Source organism: Agelaius tricolor, unplaced genomic scaffold (genome assembly GCF_023055355.1).
Source record: "Agelaius tricolor isolate 1412-34295 unplaced genomic scaffold, bAgeTri1.0.p SCAF_1, whole genome shotgun sequence".
Classification (NCBI taxonomy): domain Eukaryota; kingdom Metazoa; phylum Chordata; class Aves; order Passeriformes; family Icteridae; genus Agelaius; species Agelaius tricolor.
In genome coordinates, this window is record NW_027269261.1 from 43,390,185 (window position 1) to 43,405,469 (window position 15,285).

The window sequence follows — 15,285 nt, forward strand, 5'->3', positions numbered from 1 at the left end:
TTCCCATGGTTGAAAATGCCTTGGCCTTATAACCCAAGAGAAAGGTGGCACAGGAGGGCAAGCTGGTATGCCACCCCCAGCATGCCTGCTCCTCTCAGCTCCCAGAAAAACAAACACAGTGGGCACAGTTTACAAACCTTGGTTGGTCCAGAGCAAAGCACCCTCTCTGGAGCAGTTTTGGAGCAGGACACTGGATCCATGGGAATGCCTGGAGGTCTAGATGCTGCTCCCCACTCAGCTAACACAATGGCACCAAAGGGTGGAAGGCTTCTGTGCCACAGCCATCCAGCTCCTGGGCACAAACAATCTCAAACCTCACTTGCCTTGGCCCTGGCATGAGGGACAGGACCCAGGAAGGAGTAGCAAGACCCATGGCGTCAAAATGGAGAAGGCTCTGCTGTTCCAAAAACACCCCCTGGCTCCCCCAGGACACACATGGCACAACATGCAGCAGGCAAAATGCCCCAGTTATGCTGTGCTCCTTGCCACTCACCCCACTTTCAGGGCCAGGCACTGGTGGCCTGAGCTTGTCCATGCCTACCAGGGCCACAGCAAGATGCTGTGCTGGCAGGGAGACAGAAAGCTGGCCATTGTACCCTTCCCACCCAGCCCAGCCCCTGGGGATGGGGCAGTGCAGAAAAAGGCTGTATTTTCTGGGCAGAGGCCTTTTGCTGGGGCACTGGGAGCACAGTTCCAGTACTTTGCTAATTCTGGGTATTAGCCCAGTGCATGGCCAAGGGACTGCCCTCCAGCTTCCTTGAGCAGGCAGCAGAGGCAGACACATACACAGGTCAGAATTTATTTCCAAATACCTCATTTATATCATTCTCACATGAAATATTTCTTTTGGAATATAGCCTACACTTAGAAAACAGAAGAGAGTTTTTTTATAAGGCACATCAGATTATAGACTACATAGAGGCATCTCCCCCTCATTTATGCTTGTAAAATACTGGTAATTTTAAAAGTAAGATTTCTAAAACCTAGACCCTGTGTAGCCCCACGTAGAGCAGTATCCATAGAGTTATTAGACCTCAGTTTACACACACCTAGTAAAGGGCTATAACAAGTTGTATATAAATCACATCTTCAGAAACAGTCACAGCTGGCTACATTCAAAAGTAATGCTACTTCAGACTATGAAACAGGCTGCTTATAAAGTATAACCTACTGCTTCCAGTTCAGCATGATACCAAGCAGTATGATCTTGCAGAGGAAATTTTGTTATTTTTGTAAATGGAAGCTGCTCAGATTCAAGCCTGTTCCCTCGTCAAACCCACATTTTTGAGCGACTGAGACTGTTTTTTACAAGGAAGCCAAGCACCCAGGAGAAATCTAGCTTTGTTTTTCTCCAAGATGTTGGCATGACTGCATATCTGAAATCCTGTCAAAGCATTTGAGTAAAAAGTATAAAGGCTCAGATGTTAACTTCAGGACTAGTACACATTAAACCATTACCAACCAGATGCAACCAAGTCAAATGCATCCAGTTTCTGTGCTATGGAAACTCTTTTTCCAGGCTCTTCCAGTGCAGAAGCCAAGATATTTTTATTGAATTAGGCCCTAGGTAAAGATTTCCATCCCATTTTCAAGTTTTCAGTGATGGAACGTTACCCATTCTACACTCATTCTTCTGTAGAGAAGGAAAAAATACAGTCTGGGGAGCTTATGCCAATAGCCCAGAATCCATTTACATAAAGTGTCATTTTCCTCAGTGGGCCAGGAGGTAAACTGTGGTCAGCTTTATCAACTCAAACAGCCACCACAGTTCTTTGTATCAGACATTGATTCCTTTCTGATGAAAAAAGGTTCTGGCCTTCTGTCACTACAGTTTAGTTTAAGAATAAGGAAAAGGTCACTTCAAGGCTAGGGCCAAAGGGAACAAAAAAGAAGTATAATTTGATCTTGAACTATCTAGAGGAGGGAAAAAAGTAATTGTGGCCATAAAAAAGGCAGACAGACAGCACAAACTAAATGTCCTCTGCAGAACAGGTTCAAATACTGATCCTTGCAGAGTCACATTATCATTCGGGGCTCTTGAACTCACTAGAACTGCAATTAGGCTTAGAGTTCAGTAGGAACCAGATTCAGTCAGAGAACAGGTCACACTCAGCTCTATGTTGATCCCTCAGCTACATTTTAGGCACATTTCAATTAATCTGTTGGACTGATCTGGGAAAAAAAAAAAGAATTATCAGGTTTTTTTTAGGGATGGCCTCAGACAATTTCACAACTATGAGCTTGGACAAGATTCAACCACAAGTGAATGTTGCCTTTAGAAGGGAAACATTAACTTGGTAGGAAACAGCATCATGAAGAGGATGCAGCAGCCTCAGTTTCTGGAGTCCAGTTTGTTATAAATCTCAATCTGCCTGATTCGTTATTTGTTTAGCAGCCTTAAAAGGTAAAATGGGGCATCCTGGAATTCTTGGCTGTAGACTTAAAACCAGATGCAGTTTATATGGTGCTGCACAGGTATTTGTTACATCGCTTAAAAAAAAATTAAAACCCCAACACAACAGTATTTACATTCCTTTGAGCTGAAATAGATGAACTGTCGTCATGTCTGCAAAAACACAGAGGAAATTGCCACTGCTCGAGGTAGCGAGTTAAAAGCTTGGTCATGTTTTTGGGCTTCCACTCGGCTTCCTGGGAAAGGCAGGGGAAGGAGGACAGAAAGGACTTTCAGAAAAAGTCAGGAGGTAACAAATGAGATGTCAGCTCCATAAGGGATTAGGTTCCCTCACCACAAGCTGAAGGTATACCCATGACCTTTTTAACCATGGCATTTGCGTATAGATTACACCTCTTGCATACCCTTTTAAAAGTGATCCCTAAGAGCACTGGCTTGGGAAGACACAAAGAGAGCAGGAGTGGGGTTTAAAGCTACAAATGTCAGTTAGGAGGCACAGTGTTATTTTTCCCTTTGATCGTCCATGTACAGAGCTCTACATTTCCACCATTGCTTGTGCGTTCCTCCTGCAAAGCCCTGACAGTGAAGGCCTCTGTTGTGCTCCGCCCCATCACATACACCTTACAACAGAAGAAGTTGAATCCTTTGGACAAATCCTTCTATGCTCACAGACACATGGTGCTTTTTTTTTTTCCTTAACAAGAAGGTCTGGTCACAAAACTGGGTGCCAGACCTGATATATAGCAATTATTTAACTAAAGAATCCTTCTGCAATCCTCAAAAGGGCAACTGAGTCATCCAGTAGCAACATATACACATACATACAGATCTACACTATACACTCAAGACGACACAAATTGAGATTTCAGCTAATATAGCCTCTATTGATTTCCTCAGAGCAGCACTCAGGTCCTTGCAGCCCCTATACAAAACAGCAGTATTTTTTCCACCAGGATTTGGAGAGGTTTTTCATCTTGTCTGGAGTCCTACATTTGGATTTCTTTGGTTGCTGCTGGGTATCCGAGTACTGAATGCCAGCCACGATGGCTGCATCAAAGACCTCCTTGAGGTTTTTCTGAGTCAAAGCGGAGCACTCGATGTAGGACGCGGCTTTTATTTCCTCAGCACAGAGCTTTGCAGCCTCCTCCGAGACTGGCTTTTCTTTGCACTTGTCCAGCTCGATGAGGACTTTGACATCCTCCCGGAGGTCTGACTGTGTCCCAACCAGGATAATGGGTGCCTTGGGGCAGTGGCAGCGAATTTCGGGAACCCACTTCTCACTCACGTTCTGGAAGGACGAAGGGCTCACCACGCTGAAGCACAGCAGGAAGATGTCCGTGTTGGTGTAGCACAGAGGCCTGAGCTTGTCGAATTCATCCTGCACAGAACAAAACTGCGTTAACACTCTGCAGAAAGAACAGCTCTAGCCTGCCCTGAGCCTTGGTGATACTGAGGACCCCCTGCCACTGCCACCTTGACAAGCACCCCAAAATGAGCACCCAGACCACTCAGCAAGGTGTGACCCAAGCAGAAGCCACCTGTACCCTGCCTGATGTCTCATGGCTGCCAGCCAGCGGGCACCCTGCCACCATCAGGCACACAGGACAAAGGTGGTGGCTTCCCCACGTACCTGAGATTTTCCAGCTAATGCTGCAGGTTATTTCAAGTGCTTAAATATTTCCTCTGCTCTTTGTACACAGGCCCTGTGCCCTACTTCAGCAGAGAAGCAAAGCTGCGGGAGGTGGTTAGGGCACAGAAAGGCACAAACTGAAGAGGGAGAGAGCACTTTCTCCAGACCCACCTCTGCCAGGGTGAGTCAGTGAGTGGCTCTGAGGAGGAGCACCGTGTACCTCAAAGCTGTTCTGCTGACAGACCCGGGCAAGGGCAAAGCAGATATGCAGCAGCATGTGTACCTTTCTGGGTACCTTTCCTGGAGTCAGCTTTTAAACTGGTAACTACTTAGCAACATCCTCCAGGATATGGGAATAATTTCCCTGCCATTGTGCCCAGGGATTTAAATCTGATGGGAGCAATAATGACTTACAATGCGCAGGCTTAACATGCCAATGGCATAGAGTAAGAGCTTTACCTTTCCCTCCCACCCATGCCACATCAAACAAACTGCACACGGGCCTCCCAGCACTACCCTTCTGGGTTTTTGGTTTTTTTTTTTTCTTTTAGTGCAAACTCCAGTAAAGCAAGGCCTTTTTGCAGCTTCAGGATGCAGCCACAAGAAAGTCAAACACCTCATGGTAACAAAGGTGTGCTGATCCTCAGGGAAGAATGCAGCTAGAAGCCAGGGTTACTCCAGGCAGGCTGCTTTTATGCTGACAGCAGGATAAAACCAGGGTAGCAGCCTGAACAGGTAGGATTTGCCTCAGCGGCAGTGACATTTAATTAAAATGGACCATGTTCTCAAATGCATGGAATTGAAAAGACACAGAAACATAAAGCTGAATATATCTCTCAGTTTACTGATGAAATGCGAGTTGAGTGTTAATTTTTGAGATGTGAAATTTTGCTTTAAAGCCTCTGGAGACCCAGGATATGCAGTTTAAAGCCCCCTGGAAGCCTCAGGAATCTTGTTCTGCTCAAATGAATTTTTTGCAGCAGTATCTCTGAGAGAGACAGATATTTATAAAACACCAGTCAAAAAAGTAAGATTCATCAGCTCTCTCGATTCTCAGATTGAGCCTCAGAGGAAATCAAGTTCTCACCACTCAGCTCAAGAAAAACCCCACATTTACTGAGAGATGCTGCTCTGACCAACAGGGCTGTTTGCAGAAAGGCACCTTGCTATGTAATTGCCTCTTCTTGCTACATGTGAAACCTCAAAAGGGCTTCAATGGGTTTGGAAGCAAACCCCAGATCTGATGGGTTTTTACTAAGATGAAACAGTTCCCTTTATATCCTAAGTACACTTCTGCCATTTCAATGGTAGGTACATGGCCTGCAGGTATTCTACACCTCTTCGGGCTAGTGATGCTGAATTTCCCACTGCCTGGAGTGCTTTTTTTAGCTCCAGATTTCAGCAGCCATCTCCCAGCAGCAGTTCTATCAAAGTATCCAGCAAGGAATCTTTTACTCAGGACAATTTCTGTCAGTTTCGATAACCCTTTCATTTTAAAGGCAGTAACTTTACTCATTCCAGCTGCACTTGGGCCACCAGAGCAAACACCTTAACCATTAAGGGCAGGGAAGGCAAGGGGTGACAGGACCTGTTCATCCTTCCTGCAGCTTGCAGCTGCATTTCCACAGGCACTGCATGTCCACAGGCTGTCACCCGATGGCAATTTCACCTGCCATGCTCTGCATATGAACATGCACAGCCAAGACTGTTGCAGTACCACCCCATCTCTTCAGCAGGACACAAAATCATGGGACAGTTCTGCTGTTTGACTTCACATCACTACCTGCAGAAGGCTGTTTGTAGGATTTTAGCTCTGCTTTGTAGGGCACACTGCTGTCTACTACTGCATAGCCCTTAAAACCTCATTCCTAACTAGGGCACCCAGTTATTACTCATCTAAATAGGTTTGTATGCTAAGACCACTGAGATTTTTCAGCGTGGTTTTGGTGAAAGCATAGACCTAGATCCACAAAGCTGCACAGGACTCTAACTCCCATTGCCTTCAAAGAGCAGTGAGGTAGCAAAATATTCTTGGCTACTTTTGGTTATCCAGCCTCAACCCCTGGCAAGCAGTGTTGCACACTGCTCAGGGTGGTACAAGCCTGGGTCTTCCAGAAAATCTGACGCAGCAAGACATGGGCTTTTTTATGTATCAGGCCAAGTAGGAGATGAGAGGCATCAGCTACCCTCATCCCTTCAGGTTGCAGATTACAGCAAACCTCAGCTTTGCAACAGCAGCACTTTCTAAATGGGTGGGAATGGTGAATATGAAGCCTCCACGGAGAACACCCAGTAGTACTTTTTTCTCCCTCCAGCTTCGGTCCCTTCAAAAACACAGTCTGTATCTCTGGACACCTACAGATGTGGTTGCTTTGCATGCATATATGCCAAACACCCTAATTCTTAAACCTGCAGTTATTTAGCAAAAATAAAGACAGTGACAACGGCTCAAAGAGAAAACCAGGTGGCCGTTGAATCCCCAATATGTTCAGCCTTTCCAGTCAGGCTAAACAGAGCTGCAGCTTGAGCCAGCAGAGCAGCAGCCTGTGCCCAGCCCCTATATGGAGAAACAGTACGTCCCCCACCCTTCAACCGACAGGCAGAGCAGTGAGTCAAGCAGCAGTGAAAATGACAGCAGATAATAACATGATCAAACACTGGGAATACTTTCAAATCCATGAAGTCATTTGCAGGACTACTTTGCGCAACAGCAACAACTTCTCCCCTCCCACTGTCACTTAAATCAAGTAAGTGGCTCCACTGACCTGACCAGCTGTGTCACAGAGCTGAAGTCTCACCGGCTTCCCATCGACAGACACAACAGCTTTTGGAGAGAAAGAAGGGAGGCGGGGAGGGTGAATTCGACTTTACATGTTTTCCATTAAAGAAAAAAATTTAAAAAGGAAGATTAACCATCCCTCAGCTCTAATAGTCTTCAACTATTTTAGATTTAACAACTTAGCAGAGCTGGAAGGGAGTCCGTCGCTAACACAAGCAAGCCCTTCAGTGCTTTCCGATTAATTTTACTACAAGAGATGAGTTAGGCACTGACTGCACAAGTCCTCCGCAGGGAGCGCGGAGAGCGAGCCCGGCAGTCTGGCATATTCTCCAGCTAGAGGGGTTCAGCTTTATTTCTCCATACACATTCAGCACGTCCGGGACACGAAAATCCCCCGCTGAACCGCAGAGAAACCCCTGCACTTCTCCTTTGTAAGGGCGAGACATTTAAACCTGCCCTTTAGGCGCTTCCGATGTCCCCGAGAGCGCTAAGCTCTCCACCGGAGGGTTCCCAATTAAAGCCCGGCTCTGGCCGCGGGGCCGGGCATGACACCCGCTGCCAGCCTGGCTCCGTTACACCGGAGACAGGCCGGTGCTGCTGGCTGCGATGGCAGCCTGACAAGCTCGGTCCTGCTCCGTGGAGTCCTGCTCCCCGTAAATCCATAATGAAATCACCGAACCTGGACATCGCTCCCCCTCCGCGCACTGCAGCCACGGCCCCTGGAGCGGCACGCTCCCCAGGACGGCAGAACCCCCTCCCGCCGCCCCGGTGCCCGCGGCCGCCCCGGTCACTTACCGGAGAAGTTGTCGAAGGCGGTGGGGATGTACTCGGTGGGGTACCCGTTCGTGGTGTAGCTCACCACCAGGCTGGTCTTCCCCACCGCGCCGTCGCCCACCAGAACGCACTTGATGCTGCGCCGCGGCTCGGACCCCGCTCCGGCCCCGGCTCCGGCCACGGCCCCGGACCCCGCCGCCCGGCAGCGGCCGCCCAGCGCCGCTCCCAGCGCCGCCGCCGCCCGCCCGCTGCGCACCCTGCGCGGGGGCACTGGCGGCACCTCGCAGCCGCCCGGCGGCACCGGCTTGCTGATGTATCCCGCCTCGCCCTCCTGCTGCGGCGGCATCCGCGCGGCCACGAAGATCCCCGCGGCCCGGGGGGCGACGCGCTGCCCGGAGCCGCCGACCGGGGGGCGGCGAGGCGCGGCGGCGGAGGCGGCGGGCGAGCGGTGCGGGGCCCCGGCGGGCCGGCAGGAGCGGCGCGACCGCCGCGAAGCCAGCCCCGGCGGCGCTGGCGGTTCCCGGGCGCGGGCGGTGGCGGCGGCTCCCGGCGCGGCGGCGGCTCCCGGCGGCTCTGCTACCGCCGCGCCCCGCGCGCCAGAGTCCCGGCCGCCGGCCCCGCGCCGCCGCGTGACATCGCCGGCGCGGGGAGGAGCCGGCGCCGCGCGGCCCAGCCCGCCGCGGCCGCCAGGCGGCGCCGCAGCGCCCCGCCCCGCACTCACCGACGGCCGCGCGCGGGCAGAGGGGGCGGGCCCCGCCGCGCCGCCGCGCCCCTCATTGGCCCGCTCGCCCCGCCGCGCAGAGCCATTGGCTGGGTCCGACGGAGGGGGCGGTGCCGCCCGGCCCGTCGGGGCTCGCGGCCGGCCCTGCCCGCGGAGCCGCTGTGAGGGCCGCCCGGCCCAGTCGCCAGCGTGCGGCTCGCTGAGGGGGGCGCGTCTTGCTCAGCAGGGCGGGAGAGCCCTGGAGTTTCCATGGGTGCTCTCGGCTTATTTGCCGTGGAAGCCGCTGAGTGGGCTTCCACCTGCACGCTTGGGGAGGGATAAACTGGGCTGTGTGCCATAGGAAAGGGGGTTCCTCATTTTCAATAATTTGGCCATGGAAAGTTTTGCAGTAAAACGCTGAAAATGAAAGGCTGATGAATAGCCTGTCCCCGTTCTCAATTGGAAACGTTATTAACGCATTTCTTATAGGAACCTTAAAAGCACCATAAAAATATGAACCACACCACCTGGAGAATCTGGGGTGCCTCATTTGACAGGCAGCAAGTGCATATATCTGAACTTACCCAAATCAGTATTGAGAAGTCTATGGCAGAGCCGCGATTTCAGTTTACCATTTTTAGCACCCCTGAGTTGCCAGTGAGTCCTGAAGTGCTGCTTCCCCATTTCCCTCGGTGAATTGGAAACCCATGTGAGGCAGCCGTGCTACAGCTGCCCATCATCCCATCCATATTTCCCATGGTCACTGGAGCTGACATCTTCCTGCTCCTTTAAACCCTGGGGCAGTGTGGCCTAACCACCAAAGGCCCTGCAAAGGCTCACGTCTCATGGAAAAAAACATCCTGTACAGCTGATCTTTTCCCTAAGTGCCCTAGCCTCTTCCATGGGAAGAGTCACTGGCTCTCCATAGGGCCATGGCTCTTTTGGGCATAGACATTTTGGACATTCCGAAGCAGGGCCAAAGCCAAGGTCCTGCCTGGCTGAAAGCAGCTGCAAAAACCCCATGTTGGATACGCTGTGTGTGCAATTGAAGGTGTAGGAAAAAACCATGTCCCTGGAGCCCCATGCGAGCTCAGCAGCACCCACTCCCTGCAGGGAGCACAACCAGGCAGGGATGGAGCACAGCAACCAGCAGAGCGTTGAGGCTCAGTGTGACCCTCATGCTCAAGACCCATAGGGGCCATTGATCCTCCTGTGGGACATCCCAGTCCTGCAGAATTACCTTCCCTTAAATGAACAAAGATGGTGCTGTCACATATGGCATTGGCCCCAGAGAGAGCCATCACAGGGTACCCGGCTACAGCCAAACCCAGCTTCCCATTGGGTGCTTTCTTACATTTATCCCTCTGTGATGAAGCCTTTGAGAGATCACCCAGACAGCTGAGCTCTGCCAACGTAGAAGGACTGGAGCAGGAGCCTGCCTGCACTCAGGCTTATACTAAAATAACTGAAATGGCTTAATTCATACCTTTGGTTATTTTGGTACAAGTCCTCAAGGGGAAGCCAAAGTTAGAACAAAAGCATTCTATTTTAATTTGGTGTAATTATAGCCTGTCTACCTAGAAAAGCTGAATTGCTATAGTAATACTACTGGAGCTAATTCCCTAGAGTATGCATGCAGTTGTGCCGGGATAATGTTAATTTGGCTTATTCTTGTGGGAAAATGGAAAAGCATTATGTGTGCATTGCAGGTTGCTTTGCAAACAGCTGCAGCTGGTTGAAAGGTTACAGCCATGGCAGCTTGCTGCCACACTTGTTCTTGGGTTTGCTGCCTCCATAACAGAGCCATACAGCAAGCATGCTCCATGGCCACCTGGCTGCAAAATCACAGCGTTTAATTCAGTGTTGGGTGCCTTCAGCCCAGTAGGTGCTTCCTGAAAGGCCTGAGATTCCTGTGTGGCTGCTGTGCTGTAATGGTGAGGGAGTTCAGAGCTATCTGTTGATAGCTCATTTGACAGGCAGCAAGTTGAACGGCGACACTGTTTCAACAGTATAAGCTCAGTATTAGAGTGATGCAGCTGACAAATCACATCCCTGATCAAAGTCAGGTACCAACCCCAGTAACCAAAATTGCCATAGGTTCTCCTTTTCCTTAAAGTGAGACAAAAGGAAAATTGATTAATTGCATAGAGGCTTGTATCCCTTCTCCTGAATTGAAAACAAGACACTTTTCAGTGAAACTCTGAAGGTAGTCAGGATCTGCTTAAAACAAGGAATATCTTTAGTAATTTCTGGTGAACTGCATGGAGTATGGAGACTGGATACTGTTATTTCTGGTGCATTTCCTCCCTACTTCTCTGTGCAGGGGGCAGAGCCACATTTGCAGCCCAGCATTTCATTTTTATTCTGCATCATCGTTCCCAGTGTATGCCTAGCTGCATCTCTGCACAAGACAAGGCATTGCTGGCGAGAGGCATGCACATTGGGAAGAGGTACAGCTTTCCAGGATCTAGTTCCCTCAGAGTTCATTCTTCAGGCTCTGAGCAGCACCCAAGAAAGTTGTCTCCAGCACACATGAGCTTTGATAGAAAGGCCCATTGTGCCTGAGAAGCGGAGCTATCAAGAGGAGTCTCCATCTCCAAGCCAATATTTGTGTTACCCTTCTGCCAGAGCCCAGCAGCTGGTAGTTTTCCATCTCCTGAAATCCAAAGGAACTTTCCACCTCAGGGAACAAGAAATTGGAGAAAAGTCAATAGACCAGACTAGCTTCATACCACATTTGTGCAAGGAAAGAAATAAAAGGAGCACTATAATTATATTTTAACTACCTTTTACTCTCAGCAGCATCCCATAAATCAGGTACCTTGTTAATACTTTGGAACAGCGTATGCTGCTGGAAGTCAGCACGCAGTAAGTATGCTGACAGTAAAGACTGCAAAGACTGTAAGCTGGTTGGCTTTGGCCATCTTGGGCAGTGTGTCCTGACATGATGAAGTCACAACAGCAGGCAAATTTATGTCCGTTTTGTCCAGTTTTGGCAAAGAGAAGGTGAGCAGATGTACTGCAGTCTGACACCACACCAGGATGTGGCCCAACTGAGGGCACAAGGATGTGCAAGCCACGTCACCCCTTACTAGCAATGGCAAATGGCAAATTTGTGTCCTGGATCAATGCCATGATGAGAACTCATTAAGATGCACAACCACAAGAAAAACTCCTCATAAAAAGATGCACAACCACAAGGAAAACTCCTGTAAGTGGGAGATGAGAGGGCAGGCAATATGCACTGGGTGACAGCCCATTTGAATGGCACTGAAAGGTGATGTGAGAAATCTCCTCATGCAATGCTGCAAGCAAAAAATGCCACTTGTACATTTTTAAACACCTTCAGCAGACAAGTACAGCTGATGCATTGAGTTAAGTAGGCTGCAGTGGGATAGCTATAAGAGTCTGCATTGTTTCTGTGCTCAGGGAGGGGGGCGTGAGTGGATTCAGAGCTGCATGGTTGCCCTATACTGTAATGTACCCTGCTCAGTACAGAGGCCTTTTGTGTAAGAGGATGAGCTAACCGGTTGTTTTGCAGAGGGGGGGCCCGTTTGCACCACAGCAGCAAGTCAGAGCAGCTCCCGGGCAGCCCTGGTGGCAGTGGGCTGAGGGGGCAGTGATGAGGGATGCTGTAACAGATAGCCCCTGTTTCCGAGCTTTTGGCCTCAATCCTATCACAGGCACACATCTTACAGGTTTGAACCCAATTGTTTGCAGAGCTCTAAGCTGGGGGATAAACAGGCTTAAGTCCCCATAGGTCAACAGGGTGGCAGTTGACTGTCTCAGGGCTGAATCTGAGGCATTATCAGCCAGTTCACAGAAAAGCTTTTGCTCTATCCTACATGCTTGTGTTAGTCAAATGTTATTCTTCAAGAAAAATGACAGAGAGAGGAAATTATTTTATCAGGACGTGAACTAGGTCATTGTTATACCCTGGCTTATCATTTTCCCTATGATACAAAAAATATGAACGGGATGCTGGCCTTGGAGAATGAAAGCTTTCTTTTTTTTTTTTTTTTTTTGTCTTGCAGAAACTTGAAAAGCTTGTCAGGGTGAGAAGCAAAGGAGTGAGGCAGCACTCTCTGAACATGATGTGCTGCTTGTCCAGGGGAAGGGTATGATGGCCTGCTCTGCAGGACTGTCACCGAGATATTGATCTTTGTCAAGAAGAGCAACCCCAAGATCTGGAAAAATATGTGATGACTCCATTCATTTTTCAAATAGTTGGATCCCAGTGACTCAACTGAGCCAATCACTGGCAGGCAAATTGGTGAGAAAAGAAAAGGGAAGAATAGGAAGGGAGGAAGAGAGCAAGGAAAGGACAGCAAGCCGGGAAAGAAAAGGCAGCTTTTATAAAAGACTGCTCTGACCTGCTCTGACTCTAGAGAAGTGCCTTTGAGGCTGTTCTATGAGATCTGTGAGGGGAAAGGGCTAGAGAAGTACAAAATACTGCTACTTTTACATTTGATTTGTAGTTTTACAAAAATATATATTTGCCAGAGCTTTTTTTAGTAACATTTTCAGGCCCTGTGTATGGATTTCAGGGTAGTTTTCACCACCTGGGGAACGGTATCAGTAAATAGCACACATTATTAACACAATAAACTCTCACCACCCTGCCAGCTAAATTCTGATTGAATTTAGGACAGGGTACCAAAAACTCACAGACAAAACCCGTTGTTGAGATAAACCTAGAAAAAACCCTCACAAAATCAAAACAAAGCACAATTGCTTCAAGGCTCCCAAATTCCTAGTTAATTCAGAAAACAAATTAACCCTAGCCTCCTATCTGCAGTCCCTCTGCAGGAGAACCACGGTGGGAGGTGAGCCCTTTATCTCACTTTCAAAATCCTTTTCAGCTGATCTGGGGTCACAGTTGCTGAAAAGCACTGCATGTCCTGATTTTGTGTGACAGTCACCAATTTGCCAGCTTGTTGAGTAAGCCCCTCACTGCCTGAGGGCTGCCCCACACCCCTCTGGGTTCACCACCTCTCTCAGGGAGAGTTCTTCCCAGGGCTCTCCCTGCTGGCTTGAGTAGTGGACCCAGCAGATCACCTGGGCACTGCTGGGGACACACTGGATAAGACCTAGGTGGTGGCAGATAAATGTCTTGGTAAGACAAATAACAAGATACCACCTTTGCCAAACATCTGACTGATGGGACAGCCCCTGCCCTGGAGTATATTGCATTTCACTGCCCTTCTGCTCACTGGGATTTATAACTATTCTTCTGTTTCTGCCACAGGAGCCCCTTTTTCAGACATGGAGAGGGAGGAAGTCCAAGAACTAAGCTGGAGAAGAAAACATGCTTAGATAATGTGCTGCACACTGGTGGGAGAGATGCTGAGCAGAGAAAAGACAGCTCAGTTTGGGCACATCTCTGAGGAGCCAGAGCAGAGCTGCCTGCACTGGAAACAGGCGTGGTATCTGCAGCACAGGTACTCTTTGCCACACTGCCTGTCAGCCAGCAGGTGAATCGCCTTATTAGTTTTCCTTAGCGGGCACAACCCCACTAATTCCCCAGGTGGACTCCCAAGACAGCTGTCAAAATCCTAGTCTGCCATGCTTCTGTTCTTTAAGGGTTCTGTCCAGCAGCTAGGAAAACTTTCCTTTCTCCTATGCATTCCCTTCCCTGTTAGAGCAGACTAGTGAGTAACACTTCTCACTGGGCCATACACATCCTTGTATGAGGGGTCAAACCAGCTTCCTAATGGGACCCTTCACTTTTGTTAACAATGCTGGGACATGAGGAGAGCAGAGAGATCTGTCTCCTCTACAGGGATGTTCCCATGCCTGCTTCTGCGCCCTCCCACCCCTGAAAGCTTGGCCCAGCCCATACTTCTGTGCTGATCTGCCTTTGCAGACAGTTTGTCCCATGCATTTTTAGTTGGTTACTCTGAAGTGTGAAAAACAACAACTGGTCTTCGTGTTATCTCTTTTGGAGCCAGCCACTTCCTCTTGGTATCAAACTTGGAAGAACCCCATAGCCACTGTTGAAAAGCCTTTTCCATTTCCACATTTAAAGATCTTTTCCAAAAGCGGTTGCTGGGATGTCCTTGGTGGGGATTGAAAGGCTTGGAACAAGCCAATGCAAGTGTTAGTTTTATTGAAAGTGAGCAGGATGTTCTTCCCTGATAGCTGCCTGACTTTGAGGGCAGGAATTGCAGGAAAGCATCCACAGCTCCAGGGCAGCTTGGCAGAGGAGGAAAGTCATGGCTTTTTCTGTGCTGCATGATAACACAGAGGCAGGAAACCAAAGAATAGGATTCACTTGGTGTGGAGCAAACCCTGCCATCCAAAACAGCACTGTCCTGGCTCAGGTGTATGTGGAGACTCCCAGGTTCTCTGGCTTAGCTGAGCCAGCTATGTCCATCCCACATCCCTGCTGCTGGCAGACACAGCTGGGGAGGAGCAGGCACTTAACACACCATGCTCCACCCCACAGTCTGCTTTGGGAGAGAACTATGAGCAGGTTTGGTATACTGGAAAGCAGTTTTACAGGCATTATAATTCTCTTTTCAGGGACAGAATGAAAACTTCAATTCCCAAGTCTTCAGGACAGCACTTTTCAACCATAATAGGTATACATAATCAAACATAGAAGCCAGGCATAGTATAAAGTTTTCTTTCCCTTTCAAGCATCCCATCTCTTCCTGGGACTCCCTCACTAGCATACAAGGCTGGGCCCAAGAAATTGCAAGTCTAGTGCATTGGAGCTGGATTTTGAAACAAAGAGTTGCCAAAACAGTACTACCAGCATGGCTCTGTGAGGCAATCACTTCCAAAATGGTTTACTTTCACAAAGTAGTGTTTTCACCAGTCTGGTTTAAAACATTTTTCTGAACAGAATGAAATTCCAAAGACTCCTTTGCTGGATAACCTTGACAGATTAGTGTCCTTTCTTAGCTGGGGAGGGAGCAGACAGAATTCTTGAGCCAAAACCCAAAACTCTACAGGAAAACTTCTGTTGAGCACAAACTGGGCCT

The 15,285-nt window shown here is 49.1% G+C and overlaps 1 protein-coding gene across 1 annotated transcript; it reads right to left on the bottom strand.

Annotated features, from left to right (window-relative positions):
• Positions 1 to 783: 783 nt before the first annotated feature.
• RHOU (ras homolog family member U) lies at positions 784 to 8,239 on the bottom strand. The gene is made up of 3 exons (XM_071431707.1): positions 7,618 to 8,239; positions 6,809 to 6,867; positions 784 to 3,791 (listed from the first exon to the last, which is right to left on the bottom strand). Exons 1-3 carry the CDS (start codon positions 7,940 to 7,942, stop codon positions 3,336 to 3,338), a joined length of 840 nt encoding a protein of 279 aa, XP_071287808.1. The 5' UTR covers positions 7,943 to 8,239; the 3' UTR covers positions 784 to 3,335.
• Between the last annotated feature and the right edge of the window lie 7,046 nt (positions 8,240 to 15,285).